Genomic DNA, 17,442 nt, shown 5'->3' with positions numbered 1-17,442 from the left:
CCTTCTGTGGATTCCTGGTGGAGCAATCTGTTATCCTAGATCTTCTGTTAGGACACTCCTTGCACATGGCTTCCTCATTTGGAAGTAGTTTTCTTCCATTGTTCTTTATGTCTGCAAACTCAATCTGAGATAATGTAGATCATGGCATTATGGGTCGACTATTAGCTTGAGAGATTTCTTTGGCTGGCGCGAGCTATACAACTACCGGATCAGTTCCGAGAATCAAAATTGTAACCCATCAGTCAAAAATAGATAAAGATCGACAATACAGATGGAATGTTATGGTAAGGCATAACTTTTTTTTTTTTTTTTTTAAATTAAGGGCAAGCACTACATACCCACCGCAACCCAAGATTTATGTTACAACTCCTAGACTGCACAAAAAAAGGGAAACAGTTGATACAGTGTAATGCAAACTGTTTCTTGTACGTTTGCATAGTGTTACATTTAGTAAAAGCATTATCCCAAACAACTTTGTGATGATAGTTAGCAGCACTACATAAATAGTATATTCATTTACTGGGACATTACCAGTGGAGATGCACTGGCCAGCTCCACAGTGAAGTGTCCTGTACAACAGTCTTATTCTTAATGTTAAATTTGTGAAAAAACTGCTATACTGCAAAACTTCTGTTATGTATGTCTGTACTTAGCAGAGAATTATGCCTTTTAGGAATTCCTCAGCAGGACATTAAAGATAATTTATGATGTAGTAATTGTAGTAATTCTTACTGGATTTGTCCTTTTACTGAGAAAGTGAAAACATGCAGCTCTACCATAAGAAGAGAATCGATTGTTGATAGATTTCAGTCTGTACTGTATTGCATGACAGTTCTAGTAAACACCTTTCATATCACTAATACATTAGAGCCAGGAGGAAAGCAAATGAATGGGTAGGGTGAGGGGGGATTTGATCCTAATCTGTCAGAATCTTTTTTCCACTTTGGTTAGAATTCTCCAAAATAATGTACGGATCTGTGGTTGCCAACTAAATGCTGTGACATGATGCTTTGTTGTTGAGGATTTTGTTTCAGTAAATTTAACTTTGCCTTTTGTTCTGTTGTTGCTGTTGCATTTTTTTGTCTTTAACCATTATAGAGAACATACCTAGAAAAAAGTATAACACAAAGTTGTCTTTGCATATAAGATATTAGTTAAGTACTTAGCCCAAAAACACTTCATTCACTAGTGGTAGAACTGTATTGCTGTCAGGAAGGAGGTTCAGACGTTACTGTCTAAAAAAAAGAACAGTGGCATGTGGACTGTGAGTGGATGGGGAAGAAAAGATGTACTTAACTTGAGCTCCGCATCTTATCCAATGGGGAAAAAAATGATGTGCTATGTTAACTGTATAGTAAGCATCTGTCATCAGAGGTCTGTATTTCTGTTTATCCACCTGTATAGCTACCTGCTTATGCCACTGACATCTGCTTGACTATTCCTTGCATGGCTCCTTATTGTACATAGTGTTTGAGTTTTAATTTTTACATTAAAATTTGGTAAGCTTAATGATGCAGTCATCCCTTAGCTGTGATTATTTTCCTTAAATTTTGGTAGGGGAATGATTTCACTGATGACTGTATATTGCTTTCATCCCAAATGTAACACACATCCCCCTCATTGTTTAGCTCATTTTTGGTCCATGGTATGAGTCTTGCCACTGTTACCATGAGGGCTATATAATTAAATGCTTTGAACCAGATTTCATTCTATTGGATTGTAAATTTTATTTTAATTGTAGCAATAAAAATGCAGGGGTAAAAAAGGCAGTGCAAATTTGTACTGTTATTGCCTTTTTTCAGCTGTATCATCCTTCCATATTATACTTTAACATGCATATATTAGTGCTGTGTGATTAATAGATTTCTGCACTGTAGTTTTAACATTTGCCTTTTTGTTTGTTTTACAGTCTGTTCCTGCTTCCATGATGATGCAGCCACAACCAGTGGTCCTTATGCCCACAGTGTATCAGCAGGGGGTAGGATATGTCCCGATAACAGGTAAGGTTTATTTCACAATACTGACCTTGTTTTGTACTACCAGACAAATGGATTTGGCATTTCCAACAGTGTACTTTATTCTGCTGCAGTACGGTTTGGCACAGTACCATAATTTATTTTATTTTATTTAACATTTGGTTACTGGGAAAGTCCAGTTGGACACAAGTCCTTTTTCAGCAGAGGCCCCGGAAGAAAAGTTCCACATATAACATTGACAAGTTCAATTTCATAGGTATGTAAGAGTGACACTATACATTTTACATAAAATAAAACTAGGATAATAGTACTTTAAACTGTACATCAACTAAAGTAGAATGAAAAATGATACACTATACAGGTAGAAAGAAGACACACCTTAAACTGTACAGTCGAGATAATATTCAGTATGATATAGTATTATAATAATATAAAGTATAAAGTGTACACCAAGTGTCTATACATGGAGGAAGCAGTAACAGTTGAGAGAAGGAGACAGGTATGAGGAATGAGACTTGCAAAATGAAGAGAAGTCTACCCTGGGTGAGAAGAAAGAGATGGGATTAGACTAGCCTGGGGAGTTGCAGTTACAAATCCAGTTAGTTTGTAGATGTGTTTTTAGGGATTTCTTAAAATGAACTGAGGATGTTGTGGCTGTGATATTAGTGGGAAAAGCGTTCCATTTTTTTAGCTATAAAATTTGAATAGAGGGAGTCTCCTGCAGAGTTGGTTTTAGTAACTTGTAGGAGGGGTTAATTGTTGGAGCGTAGAATTCTAGTACTGGAGTAAAAATGTATTAGGTTTCGTAATGCCGGGTTTTATCAGTGTAGTACAGAATTTTATGGGTTAGTACAAGCTGGTTGTAAAGGAGACAATGGGGAAGTTCAAGCCAGTTGAATTGTTTTAGGGCTGAGCAGTGGTGTGCTTGATGTGGGCTATTGGCGGCGAACTTTGCAATTTTATTATAGCAGGCATCAAGTTTAGACATATCTGATCATCTAAAATTGGTGAGGATAGACAAAGCATGTAGAAGTGTGGAGATGAGATGTGTTTGTTCTATTTTAGTCCTGATGCTGTTTGTGAGGAATTGTTTGTTTCTGTATAGTTCCCCCCTCCCCAATGTTTTATGAAATTTATTTATGGTTAGTGAAATGTGAGACTGCAACATGAAATTTGACACTATCTTAACTCCTAGACATTTGGTGTGAGTGACAGGAGAGAGAATTGTTTTATTGGAGTGGAGTGATTAGTGGGCTGGAATATGAGAAGTTTGGTTTTATTGGGGTTTAGTACTAGTTGAGAGTTGATAAGCCATTCTTCTACAGAAAGGAAAGAGGTCTGTGTTTGTAATTGCAGGTCTTGGTGGGAAGGAGAGGAACAGATTAGTGTTGCGTCATCAGTGTATTGGATGACTGAGGCATGTAGAGTAGAGGTATGAAGGTTAGTAGTGAAAATAGAGAAAAGTAAAGAACCAAGGATGGAGCCTTGGGGAACACCCAGTGTGACTGGCAATAAAGGAGAGAGTTTTTGCCTCCACTGTACTTGCTGTCTACCTGTTGCATAACTTTGAAACCAGGTAATGGTGGGATTGCTAAGATTAAGTTTTGAGAGGGATTTAATGAGTCGTGGTTAACCATATCAAATGCCTTAGAGAGGTCAAGAAAGATCACAGAAACATAATTGCCATTATCTCTGTGGTTGTTTACTATATGAATGACTGACTTAAGGGCTGTTGTGGTGCTGTGATATAGGGCCTGAAGCCATGTTGAGTGTTTGTGAGAAGGTTGTGGGTGTTGAGGTGATCCATGATTTGTGCTTGTATACACATCTGCAGTATTTTGTACAAAGGTGAGCCTATTGCTATTGGCCGATAGTTGGTTAGAGATACCCTTTTTGTGGAGTGGAATAATGTGAGAAATTTTCCAGATCACAGGGACTTTATTTTCGGATATCGAACAGTTGATAAGAATGGATACAGGGTTTGCAATGGCATCAACAGCTATTTTCAAAAATTCAGCTGGGAGTGCATCAGTGGCTAGGTAGTAGGTTTTAGTTTCTTAAGAAGTTTTCTTGATTATGTAAGTAGAGACAGGTTGGAAGGTAAAGCCATTATCTGTAGTATGGTAACTGGGTGGTTGGTTGGAGAATGAACAGCATTGAGAGTTAGCTAGAGCAAGAATTAATTCAATGAAGAATTTGTTGAAATGGGTGGCAGTATGGTTGGAGAGGGAGTACCTAATTTTCCAGGATATTGAATGTTGTTAATGGCTTTCCAGAATTTTGGAGGGTTATTTTGATATTTAGTTTGTATGTTGTGGTAGTAGATATTTTTTTTTCTATTTTGCCGCATTTCTTTGACTTGTTATGAAGTTCAGGATATATGCCTCTTTGTCTGTATGGGATCCAGTTTTGTGCCAGTGGTGTCAGGCTGTATCTCTAGATTTCAACAGAGGTCTAGTCTCTTTGCTTATCCAGGGAGCATTGTTGGATTTGATTCTGATGGTTCTGGGAGGGGCTTGGGAGTTTAAGATATCTAAGAAGGTAGAGTTGAAGTACTGAACAGCTTTGTCAAGTTTGAGGTTCCTGAGAGGAGTCCAGTTGCATCCTTTTAGTGCAATAATGAATATAGATGGATTGAAGTTTTTCTTGTTTCTTATTACCTGGTAATTGGGCTTTTCCTGATATGTGCAATGTCTTATTACAAATGTAGGTAAGTGGAAATGTCAGGTTTGAGCCAGGTTCATTAGTAATACTATGTCAAGAGAATATAATGAAAGATTAGAGTGAAGGTCATGGATTTTTTTGCTAATGCTTCTGACGTATATATTTAGTATGAGCAGGTCATTAACATTTCTAGGAAGTTGGAATGTGTTATGAGATAGTTTTTGGTTAATTAAGTGGCTATTGTTATGAGATGGGCCAGGATTAGAGTGTATGTCTCCACTGAGAGATAGTTTGGCTGCAGTGTATACTTTGGTTCTTATAAGTTTATTTATGTACTTGTCATATTTTGTTGAGAGTTTATTGGTATGGTGGAAGGGTAAGATGTTTAAGGTTCTGAGGATAGATGTTTATGTGTAGGACGGCTGAGGTGATGGAGGGAGTGAGAGGTATTGATTTTGTGGTGTGAGCAGTTTTGGAGGCATGATGGGGTAGTGTATTGGATAAATTGTAATGATATGAAGTAATGTGTGCAAGTAATATAAGGATTATTAGTAGTTTTGATTGTGTATAGATATTTAGGTGGTGCATGTTGGGTAATGAAGTAGATATAGTTGTTTGAGCTATTTTTTATCTTATTTAGGCCCTGGTGGGGGTGTAGTGTTTGCTAATATTGGTTGTAATTGCAGTAGTTGATAGTGAGGCTCCTGGTTTTGTTAGTGTTGCTCTTAGTTTCAAGGAGGGAGGGTTGGAATGATTGCAAGAAGGGCTAGTCTGGGAGTAGTGTAGTGATGAAGACACAATGCTGTAATGTAGGTGGATGAACCTGATTTGGAGGAGTGGCATGTAGAGTACAAATCTGAGGAAAGAGGGGTAGGAATGAAGGTAGGGTAGGGGAGCAGAGTGAGCCCAAGCGTAGCAAGGGCGAACAGAGCAGGCAGGCCCATGGCTTAGTGGTGTGCTGCAAAAAACAATCTGGTAAGTCCCATAGAATTTAGCAAGGAAAGTAGTTGCAGGGAGCACCCTGTTCGGCATGTCCGTTGGAAATAACTGGGTTTTAGGCTGGGGGTGATAAGGGTATGCAGAGATTAGAAATGTTGAGCTACAGAGTAAAAGACGGGGAGGGAAGGGCTGGGAAGATCCAAAAGGAAAATTTAACCAGAGGGAGGGTGAAGGGTGTATACAGGAGGAAAGCTGCACAGAGTTCTGCTAGTAGTGAGTCTTCTACATGGGCAGTATAGGCCTGAGGCTAAAGAAATGCAGTAGCAGAAGGGGAAGGTGGACTTAGAATCCAGAATGGTGATGTACGAGGAGCTGGTACAACTATAGTGGGCCATATACAGCACAAGATATAACTAAAAGTCATACATACAGCAGGGGTTCGAGGACTTTATTGGCTTTCTAATAAGCAGGAAGTCCAGGGAACGCTGAATGTCCGTGCCAGGAAAATCCTTTATTAGCCAGAGTATACCAGGTTAGAGAGAGGGTAGAAGTAGAGCATGTAAAACCTATGAAAAGAGGGAGGGAGAGAGCAGAGGTTATCAGTGGAAGTCTTAGCATGTACAGCAGGGAATGTAGGCAGAGCCAGAGAGTTAGGAGAGGGTGTTATCGCTTGTTATAGTAGTATGAGAAGAGATATGGTAGCAGGAAGGCAGATAATATGAGGGTAAAAAGAGGGTAGAGAGTTAGGCAAGAGGTAATAGTGAGAAGAATGTAAGGTGAGTACACAGGAGGAAGTATAGGACAAGAGTAGTTGTCCCAGGAGAATTTACCCAGAAAGTAAAGATGTCATGCAAAAGAGATAGATAATGGTGGACTGGAGCTTTTCAATAAGGTATTATGTCATGCATTTGAAACTAATATCACTGCTAACTCATTAACATAAGCATAAAAGAGGAAAATCACTACATTGCAGATAACACGGTCAATGTGTAGTAATACAGAACACAGCTGATATTCAAAAACTATTGCACTATGAAAGGTTTAGAGCTATTGGTGAGATAATCTTAAAAAATGGCTTCTAACACCGCTGGTGGAACTAATGATATAACAGTACTATCTTGTATTTAGGAATTGCCCACTAAATAGCTGCACAGTATTAAAAACAGTAGCTATTCAACAGGATGTCTAACGTGCTCAGCCATCCTTTTACTGTGGTATTGTGCTGGATAAGGGGTATACTGTGGCTGATATATCGTGGTAGCAGTGTTTTAGAGCCAACTGAGCAAAGCTTGGGATGGTAATGCCACTACAGATAATTACACATCACTTAATCACTTACTTAGAAAATCATACATAGAAAATCACTTAGTTTACTGTTGCAGATAATTAAACATCAGAAATCTACCTAGATTGATATTACAGATAATTAAGCACAAGTAATCTGCTTAGTTCACTAATGTGGATAATCAAATGCTAGAAATCTGCATCATTCGCTAGTGAGAAGGGAAGGGTTCAATCTTGCATAGTTCACTAGCAAGAACGGGACGATCTCTAATGGATAGCAGTGAGTTGGTAAACAAGGCGGTAGCGGCACAGCTCCCTGACAGCAACAACTATAAGCACACAGTCAAGTCTCCGGTGCACAAACTTGTTGGTAATGAGCAAAGATGACCACGGTATCTAGATGGCGAGCACTGAGTGCAGCATAGTCAATGCAATAATTCAAATAATACAATCAATAAATAAACCAGTTTCCTACCATCAAAAGTCCAGCTTTCACAAGTAGTAATTGTTATACTATGACTGCTAATTTCTAAAGCTTGGTGCCATTTACATCAGTGACATGGAATACTTATGAACAATGAACAGGATGACTGTTAAACAACTAAGTAATAACTAATAGGAGGATTCAATGTAATCGAGAAAGATATAGACAGTCAACTTGAATAAGGGTCGTCTGTCGTACATCAGTGGGTAACCGGGGTGTAGAGGGTAAGGACAGACTGGGAGAGAAGGCACGAACACTGGGTACAGTGTTTAAAATAGCACAAGGCATCATGGGAGGGCGAAAAGAAAAGATAAGGAAAGAAGATGCTGGAAAACAGAAAATAAGGAAATGAGTAGAAGAGCAGAGCAAGGCAGCTAGGGGTCAGGCCCGTGGGCTTAGTGGTGCTCTGCAAACAACAGTCAGGTAAGTCGCATAGAGGTTAACAAGGAGAGTAGTTGCATGGAAAACCTTGTTCAAGGTGTCCTTTGGAAGTAATTGGGTTTTAATTTGGGGATAGCAAGGGTATGCAAAGTTGAGATACAGAGTAAAAGACTGGGAAGGAAGGGCTGGAAGATCCAAAAGAAAATATAATCAGTGAGGGTGAGAGCTATATACAGGAGGAAGGATACAGAGTTCTTCTAGTAATGAGTATTTTTCATGGGCAGCATAGGTCCGAAGCTAAAGAAATGCAGTAGCAGATGGGGGCTTAGAGTCCAAAATGGTGATGTACAAGGAGCCAGTACAAATATACTGGGCCAAATACAGCACAAGATGCATCTAAAAGTCTTACATACATCAGGGGTTCGAGGACTTTATTGTCTCGCCCCTTACTAATAAGCAGGAAGTGCAGGGACCACAGAATGTCCGTGCCAGGAAAATCCTTTACTAGCCCGAGTATTCCAGGTTAGAGAGAGGGCAAAATAGAGCATGTAAAACGTATTAAGCAATGTAATTGAAAAAGATAGACAAACAGCTTGAATAAGGGTCAGCTCTCACACATCACTGGGGAGCCCGGGGTGTAGAGGGTAAGGGCAGACTGGGAAAGAAGCATAACATCCAAATGCAGGAGTATGCATCTTCAACTGCATGTAACCTTAGTTAGACCATAAGTGGAATATGGCATGGTTGTAAAATCCTAAATATTTAAAATGCATATGTGTTAGGAAGCAGTACAGTTTAGTATCAGTAAATGAATGCAGGGATTGAAAAATAAAATCAAAGTTGAGATACCTGTGAGATTTGAAATCGTATTCTTTAATATACAGAAGACTGGGTATAGACTTTATGCACATTTGGAGGATAAGAAATCATGAGTACCTGCACGTTTATTTGAGTTGCATGTTTAAGTTTGTACTTAAGTCTAGGCAAAATAAAGTGGGTATTGAAATTGCCAGGTTGTACGTATAAGAGTAGTAGTACATAGTAAGCTGTGTTTTATTCACGGTTACAATGCAAGTGAAATGCAAAGGTATCAAGCAGATCATTTTACCATTGTGAGCAGTATAACTGAACACTTGGGTCAACCATCTCTTTCCTGAATCATCTGCAGCAAATATGTATGGATTAGTCTAAAATAGTGTTCTCGCCTTTTGTCAATACATGATCTGTCGACCAAAAAAGATGCATGCACAGAAAGTAAAAGATCACCCACACATTTTGCGTGGGAAGGAGATGCCTTGTACTCCCTATACCCCCTGCTACTTAAATATTCCAGATCGCATAATACCAGGGAAAGGGCATATTTCTTACAGTGCTGTAGTTGTCTCGCAGCACCAAAGTTTGACCATCTGTCCTGTTGACTGCAGTGTTCTTCCACCAAACTTTGTTTGCTTGGTTCATGTCTGATTCTTGTTCATATTCTGAAGAGTATTTTGTCCAAGTTAATAACTTTATGCTGTGCAGGGAAACAAATCCCCTCCACAAAGATTTTCATAGTAGTTGATCCTATGTTGTCTATTCCATTCATCTGTACTGTTCCAGGGGATATCGACCCTTATGACAGATCCTAGCCAGCAACTTCTCCACACAGAAGCTTCTCCTCCTGTGCACAAACTCCTCCCCATCCCATAATGCAGTGCAGTCCTACTGTCCCTGAGATCCTGTGTGTGGCCATCTGTAGCAGATGAGCTCCATTAGCGCTTATCTGTATTTTTTAGGTAAGTGAATTTTTTTCTTCATGTTACAGCTCTCTCTGATATTTCAACTACTTACTCATGTCTACGTTTTTTGCTTAGTCATATCTTGTAACTTTATCACAATTTGTACTCCTCTTCTCTGCTCTTTAATTTTGTGAGTCTTCTGTTTACTGTTCAAGGTATTTTTGGTTTCCTCCTTTCACCAATAAATAAATTTTATTTATATAAAAACACATATGCATATATAATATATATATATATATATATATATATATATTTTTTTTTTTTTGTGTGTGTATATATACATATATATATATGTATATGTATGTATGTATATATGTATATATATATATATATATATATATATATATATATATATATATATATATATATATATATATATATATATATATATATATGTGTGTATATATATATGTGTGTATATATATATATATATATATATATATATATATATATATATATATATATATTGGAGAGAGAGATGCATATACACACAGATATTTGCTTAAAATTGTCCACTTGTAATGGTAACGGAGAAAGCTTCAGGCTTCTACAAGTGTTCAGTGTGTGGGCATAAAATTCTGCACTAAGACACAAATGAACTTTACGTTGTGTGCGTGGGGCTGGAGCACCTGTAAGTTTAATGTGAAATATGCAAGTCCTTTGGATCCAGACCTGTTATAGTACAAAAAAATAAACTTACTTTGAAGGCTTTCTTCCTGCCACAACTAGAAACTGTGTCAACAACTTGTTACACCAGAAAGAGAAAAATTGGATAGGGACCAGGACCAACCTTGAGAGAAAGATAGAAGTAGAGAAGAAAAAAATCCAAAGAAAGGGAAAAAAGGAAGGGACCACTCAAACAATCCTCCTCACCTTCTCCTGCTTCATAATTGCCAAACCATGTCCTCCATCTGTTCTTTCTCTCCCAAGCAGATCAAGTCAGGCTGTTTTAAACTTTTGGTGTTTATTTCCATTGACACAAGAGACTAATGTTATTCCAAACAAGTCTCCTCAGAAGGGCCCTTGAGAGAATTCTGTAGAGGAGTGTCAGGGATATTGATTGGGATTGAATTATAAGGGCATTCATCGATATATGTGCATTATCCCATCCCCCTCTCCATCTAGGGTGGATCAGGTTGCCCCACCATCTTTTGTTCATAAGCTAGCACTAGGCTAACTGCCCTTGAAGACCATTTTAAGCCTAGCCAATTATCCCATTTGAGAATCAAACTCTGCATCTTGTGTCTGTAAGGTGAACACCTTAACCATTATGTCAACACCCAACCCATAAATGAAGGTAGACCGATTCAAAGCCAGCACCCTTGCCACAGGAAGCAGCTCATTAAAAAATTTGGAGTGTTAGTCTCTGTGCTAATTGCCTTTTTCTACTTCTCCTTCCCCAATGCATGTTTTTAGTACTGTTGGCCTCAGAGATGAAATCCATCTCAGATCACCAATCGTTGGTGTTGATGGATCCTCGTTAATTGACACTCCATGTTTTCAACACACTGTACTTTAAAGCCTTCAGAACCAACTGCATCTTTGTGCTGAGCTTGAGCCAGTGGTGCTGATCTTTCAGCTCCTTTTTCATTCGCTAAATCCTCAGTACTCAATATGTCAGTTTCAGTCTCTACCCTGGAGTCAACTGGCCCTTTGTTGTCAGTAGCATGCCACTTGGCACTGTCTGCTGCTTCTTTGGAAGCAGAGACAATTCTAGTTTGTGTATCCTCTGTGAGGTCATGGTCTGCATTGGCATTTAAGTGTTTAAGGGGATCATTGTCTGCCCACTGACTCTGGAAGGGGATGTTCCCTTGGTTTCAGCTACACTCTTGGTTATCATTCCATTTGAGTGTTTGTACTTCCATCTGTAAGCCAAAGGAACATCCAGTTCTGAACTTCTCAAATCCATCCTTAATTAAGGTTCCAGGATACTTCTCCATTATTGGGTGACCCTGCCCCACCCCCTTTCAAGTTTCACAGGAAGTGTTAGTGCAAAAGGAGGAACATTGATTCTCCGATGAAATTATTTTATCCGATTCAGACCTCAATGTAGGAGATGGTGCCCCCCCAAAAGACTCCATCTGTGGGGAGATGCAGGAACTAATGTGTCAAATGGGGCCTTGGTCACTGACCACTCCTTCCCTGGATGAGGAACTGTTGTCTAACTAAAGATCTGGCTCTTATACTTCCTGGGTTGGTCCCTTCTACTGACCAGCTCATCAACCTGGTATCAGAGAGGGCATGGGAGGAACCTGAAATGGTGAACCCCATTACCTGAAAGCCCAAGTAAACTATTTAGACCCCACCCAAAGGCGTACATTATAGATCAAGAGCCCTCTGATTCTGTTGTGGTTGGAGCCATTGCAGGAGAGCTGTACAGTCCATTCTCCTAACTTGAGTCCAGGCTGATGAACTGTTTCGGAAACAGGTCAGTGCCTGTGCAGCCATTTCTCTGAGGGTGTTAAGCTGCATTTCTCATGCAACCAGGTTCCTTAGGGATCTATTCTAAGTAGACCTCTGTTTCCCACAGGAGACACCCCCCCACCCACTCACACTGGATACCAAGGGAACCGATGGAAGCTCAGCTTTCTATCATGCTGTCTATTTTGAATCTGTCTATAAGGCTGTTCCACAATTTAATGGCATGGCAGCCAGGGCAGCATACACTGGCCTCTATGTACTGATATGCCTGGAAGCACTTTTGTGACTTTGTAGACAACTTTAAAGCAGCCTTCATCAATGCCTCTTTTGATGGACCATTTCTTTTTGGTACAAAAGTGAAAGAAACTTTGTTGAGGAGAGAGCATGAAGGAAAACTGTCTGCTATGGGAGAATTCTGTGAAACTCCTCAAAGGTTCTTTTCAAGGGTAGCAAAGGGCTGTGGTTCAGAAAGTCTCAACTTCTGTCCTTTGACTCGTCCTTAGACAGGGCAGCTTATGGCTGAGGTGAATCCTTTAATGGAAGCCACCACCGAGGTGCACAGAACCAGGTGTTCAGGGAGTCTTTCTTCAAGAAAACTTGACCAGTGCAGGGTTGCCTGACTCCCTTCTGGATGCATTTGGGGGCCATCTTTCATTTTACCTAAACGTTTTGTCTGCCATCATGAAGGACAAACAGGTAGTGAACATTTATTCACAGGCTACATCATAGCTTCATTATGTGTTCCAAAATTAACTTCATTGCTCCATCCAGACCATTCCATGCTGGCAAAAAAAAAGTAAGGGAGCAATTCAGGGGATCTTTCAACTCCTACAGAAAAGACCCTTCCATGAATTCCCACTAGACCAGAAATCTGCTAAAGATTTTGTTTAGTTCCAAAGAAGACTTAGGACCTCAGGTCTGTTCTGGGCCTCAGCAGGTAAATATCTGTGTGAAAAAAAGTGTGGTTCCAGATGGTCATGGTACAGTCCCTCCTCACATTCCTACAGGAGGGTGAATGGTTGTGTTTGCTAAAACTTCAAGGTACTTCACTACAAAATTGTGAAGCAGTCCCGAAGGTTCCTACACTTCTGGCTGGTTGACAGTCATCAACAATTCCAATCCCTATCCTTTGGTCTTACCATAACACCCAATATGTTCACTAGTTGGATGACTATAATCTAGCCTATCTCAGGCTGAAAGGGTTCCAGGTGTTCCCCATATCTAAAGAACTGGCTGCTTGTATAAAACCATCCTTTATTTCAGCAAAGGATTACTTGCTCCATTTCTGTCAATGCTTGGGTACCTCAGTAAACTTCAAAAAATCATTCCTGGAGCTAACTCAATGTTTAGATTTTGTATGCTCTTATCTGGAGAGTGCAACAAAAATTGCAAGGCCCACTGCACAAAGGCTGCTTTCTTTTATGCTAGAGATCACAAACTGTCAACAAAAGTATCTAGAGGATTTCATAGTAGTGTGAATACTGGGCATGATGGCAGCAGCCATTGCATTGATCCCTCATGACAGATGGTACGAGAGTGGTACAGTTGGAACTCTGCATATACGGGTCTATATTGTAACAGCAAACGTTTAAAATAGCGAACACTGTATAATCGACCCTTAAAAATTGAAACGGCAAAATGCCGAACACACGGAACAGCTTATAACCCCCCCCTTAAATATGCCAACTCCGAGATCGCACCACAGTGGAGGAAATGGCAAAGTCATGAAAATGGCCCAGTGATTTTTTTTTCCCTTGGGAAAAAAATCGCTGTCCATGTTTTCGGGATTTCGCAGTTTCAATTTAAAACGGTAGATAAAACCGCATTCGCTGATATAATAGGGAACTGCATGCACTGTACTCAAACCGGCAAGCAAGCTGTTATCTGTCATTTTGTGCTTCCCCCTTTTGTCAGCCACAGTAATTACCAAGGATGCCTCGTCTCAGGGGGTTCAGATGCTACAGAGGAGTGACAGTCCAAAGAACTTGTCACACCGAGGCTCACCTTCACATCAGTGTAGTGGAGATGAGGACAGTTCTCCTAGCACTGCACTCACTACAAGATTTTTCCCCAGGACGTAATTTCAGTACACACAGACAGAACTTCAGCCATGTGATACATCACCAAGCAAGGAGGAACCTGGTCATAGCCCTTGTGCCAGAAGGCCATGAGATTGTGGCAATGAGCAATTTCTTCACAAGGTTTTCTGATAGCAGTGCACATTACAGGTTGGATCATCCTTTTAGCACATAAGCTCAATCATTGCATCCTCATGCCTCATGAGTGGTCCCTTAACATCTTAACAGCAAGCAAATTCATCAGCTACTGGGGCCAGCCTTGCTAGGACCTGTTTGCCTCCCTAACAAACACAAAATAAAGCAGGTAATTTGTCCTCATCCCTCCACAAGAACTGACACCCAGGAACACACTGGTCCATCCTTGGCCAGTTGGTCTACTGTTTTCTTTTTCTCCCCTTCCAGTTTTTACAGAAAGCATCCCTGTGCAAGGTAAAAGTTATTCTCGTATCACCTTTTGTGACTCAGGCAGATATTATTCCCAGTGCTGTGGTCTCATCTAATGTGACCTCCATGGTTACTCGATCCACAGCCAAATCTGTCACCCATCTGGTCAGCCTCACTGGACATCAGTGCCCTCAGACTAACTGCATGGTTTCTCCAATTCCAGTGATGGCCAAAACTGCAGCTCCTACCTACCAGATTGTTCCGATTCTGTCTGCCTTTCAGAAGTAGTCTACCAAAAGGTTATACAAGAGTAAGTGAAGAAGGTTTTTGCTTGGCAGTGCAACAAGACTGGACCCCTATTTGGCTCCTATTCCCCTCAATATTGCAATTCCTAGCCAGCTTACTTGACTCAAATTCCACCTATTCAGCAATTAAGGTTCAGCTAGCAGCCATTTCCAACTTTCATGTAGGCCTTAATTAAAGAACTTTAGTTTCATAAAAAATATGTGAGGCCTTCTTAAAAGGCAGTTAGTTTCTCTCCTCATATTTCCCATCAAAGACCCCACTTTTCTATGGGACTGGAGTGGCTCCATCTTAGAGGTCATAACCTTTCCCCTTAAAGGAGTAATGGAAACCTTCTCACCTGGGATGTCATGATTCCCCTGGTATGTAGCGGACATCTGCCTATACCATATTAGACCACAAGAATTATAAAATGAAGCACCAAGGAAGGGAATAAGACAAACCATTTTAACCACACCAAACTTTAATGTAGAAAAAGAGACCACATAAACGCATTAACTTTATCACCTTGTTTTCATCTGAACCACATAAAGACTTTGTCAGATCCATGAATAAAATTGTATAAAGCTGTGCCTTATATCCAAACAAATGTGGAACCACCAGTGAACGTACAGGACCAATTATCCTATTAAAGAGCTCTATATCTAAAAACTTTAGGTAAAAAATATATCAAATAAAATTAAAAAAATTGTTCCATATAAGATCCATGTTCCATTTGAAAGAATTAAAATGCTAAAAGTGTAGGAAATTAATACTTGTAAAGTTGTAATAAATAAATAGTAAATTTCCCAAAACATCTTCCTAAAGCCTACAAGCATTTTTCTTAAGCAATAGCACCATCTCATGGACAAAATATAAATCTTAATAACACATCAGACTATACCAAAATGCAAATCCCATCTGCGGTTCAAAGGCTGTCATTGAAAGAAAGTGCCATTCAAGGTTTCATTGAAAGAAAGTCCCATTCAAGGTTTCATTAAAAAAGTGTCAGTTGAAGAAATATAGGTTAAAAAAGTGTGGGTTAAAACATGTACATGACCAATAAGAATGCTGTATAAAATCTTATCTATTAAATCAATTTCCTACTAATATTTGTATTACACCAGACTACCACATGCCGTTCATATTTCATAGTTTAGTTGCCCTCAGTTTAAGCACAGGGGCCAGGGAAATATTTTCATTGAGACCTGATGGCTTATTGGCTTCCAGAATTATTTGCCAATATAATTCTCTAAATTCAATTCTAGTTTCCCAAGCTCCCCCCCCAAATCTTTGGGTACAACCTCCATGACAAAAAATAAAAACTTGGCCCCTGTGCAAGTCAAAGTGTGCTTGTAGAGTGCATTCTTATCATTTTTCGTCTGGATGCCATAATGGTGTTCGTAGATCAGTCTTACAGTACAGATGTACAGTGGATATAAAAAGTGTACGTACCCCTGTTAAAATGCCAGGTTTTTGTGATATAAAAAATAAGACCACAATTAAATAATTTCAAAACTTTTCCCACTGTTAATGTGACCTGTAACCTGTACAATTCAGTTGAAAAACAAACAAATCTGTTAGGGGGAAAAATATAAAAAACAAAAAAAGTACAATAACTTGGTTGCATAAGTGTGCACACCGTTAAACTAATACTTTGTTGAAACACCTTTTGATTCAATTACAGCATTCAGACTTCTTGGGTAGGAGTCTATCAGCATGGTACATCTTGACTTGGCAATATTTCCTCACTCTTCCTTGCAAAAGCACTCATCTGTTAGATTACGAGGGCATCTCTTGTGCACAGCCCTCTTCAGGTCACCTCACAGATTTTCTATTGGTTTTAGATCTGGGCTGTGGCTGGGCCATTCCAAAACTTGAATTTTCTTCTGGTGATGCCATTTTTTTTGTTGATTTAGATGTATGCTTGGAGCCATTGTTGTGTTGAAAGTTGAAATTCCTCTATATCTTCATCTTTCTAGCAGACACCTGAAGGTTTTAGGCCAAAAGTGACTGGTATTTGGAACTGTTCATAATTCCCTCCACCTTGACTAAAGCCCCAGTTCCAGCTGAAGAAAAGCAACCCCAAAGCATGATACTGCCACCACCATGCTTCACCATGGGATGGTGTTCTTCTGGTGATGCGAAGTGTTCTTTTTGCGCCAAACGTACCTTAGGAATTGTGGCCAAAAAGTTCAACCTTGGTCTCATCAGACCATAACACATTTTCCCACATGCTTTTGTGACATTTGATCTATTGTTTTGCAAATTTTAGCTAGGCCTGGATGTGTTTTTGTGTAAGAAAAGGCTTCCGTCTTGCAACCGTACCCTATAGGCCCGACATACGGAGAATACGAGAGACTGTTGCATGTAGTACACAACCAGTACTTGCCAGAAATTCCTGCAGCTCCTTCATTGTTGCTGTAGGGCTCATGGCAGCCTCCCTGACCAGTTTTCATCTTGTCTTTACATCAATTTTGGAGGGGCATCCAGATGTTCATCGTGTTTCACTGCTGCAGTCATGACTGTAGGGTTCTCCCCTGCCGGCAGGCAGTGCTCGGTCGGCCAGAATCCCAAAGTCTGGGTCCGGCGTCGGCTGTTCAGCCATGCTCCCTGACGTCAGAGCGCCAGAAGTACAAAGCTGACAGCTGATGCCATGTTCTCCAGTCTTTCTTGCCGTGCGGTGATAGCAGTTCGCATTTGCCGGTCGGCTGACTCCTGACAACTTCTGCTAAACGTACTTCAGTCCGAAGACTTTCTTCTCCTACTCA

At 39.9% G+C, this 17,442-nt stretch overlaps 1 protein-coding gene across 2 annotated transcripts in view; it reads left to right on the top strand.

Annotated features, from left to right (window-relative positions):
- The window catches only part of LOC122791309 (toll-interacting protein), a 486,753-nt gene that overhangs the window by 271,427 nt on the left and 197,884 nt on the right, over nt 1-17,442 (top strand). For both annotated transcript variants that reach the window (XM_044059011.1, XM_044059012.1), the window contains exon 5: nt 1,910-2,000. In XM_044059011.1, coding sequence (XP_043914946.1) covers nt 1,910-2,000 — 91 coding nt within the window. The remainder of the gene's footprint in view (nt 1-1,909; nt 2,001-17,442) is intronic.

Source organism: Protopterus annectens, chromosome 17.part0 (genome assembly GCF_019279795.1).
Source record: "Protopterus annectens isolate FY-2018-M chromosome 17.part0, PAN1.0, whole genome shotgun sequence".
Lineage (NCBI taxonomy): Eukaryota > Metazoa > Chordata > Ceratodontiformes > Protopteridae > Protopterus > Protopterus annectens.
Note: the sequence above shows the minus strand (reverse complement) of the source record. Positions and strands in the feature narration are given on the sequence as shown.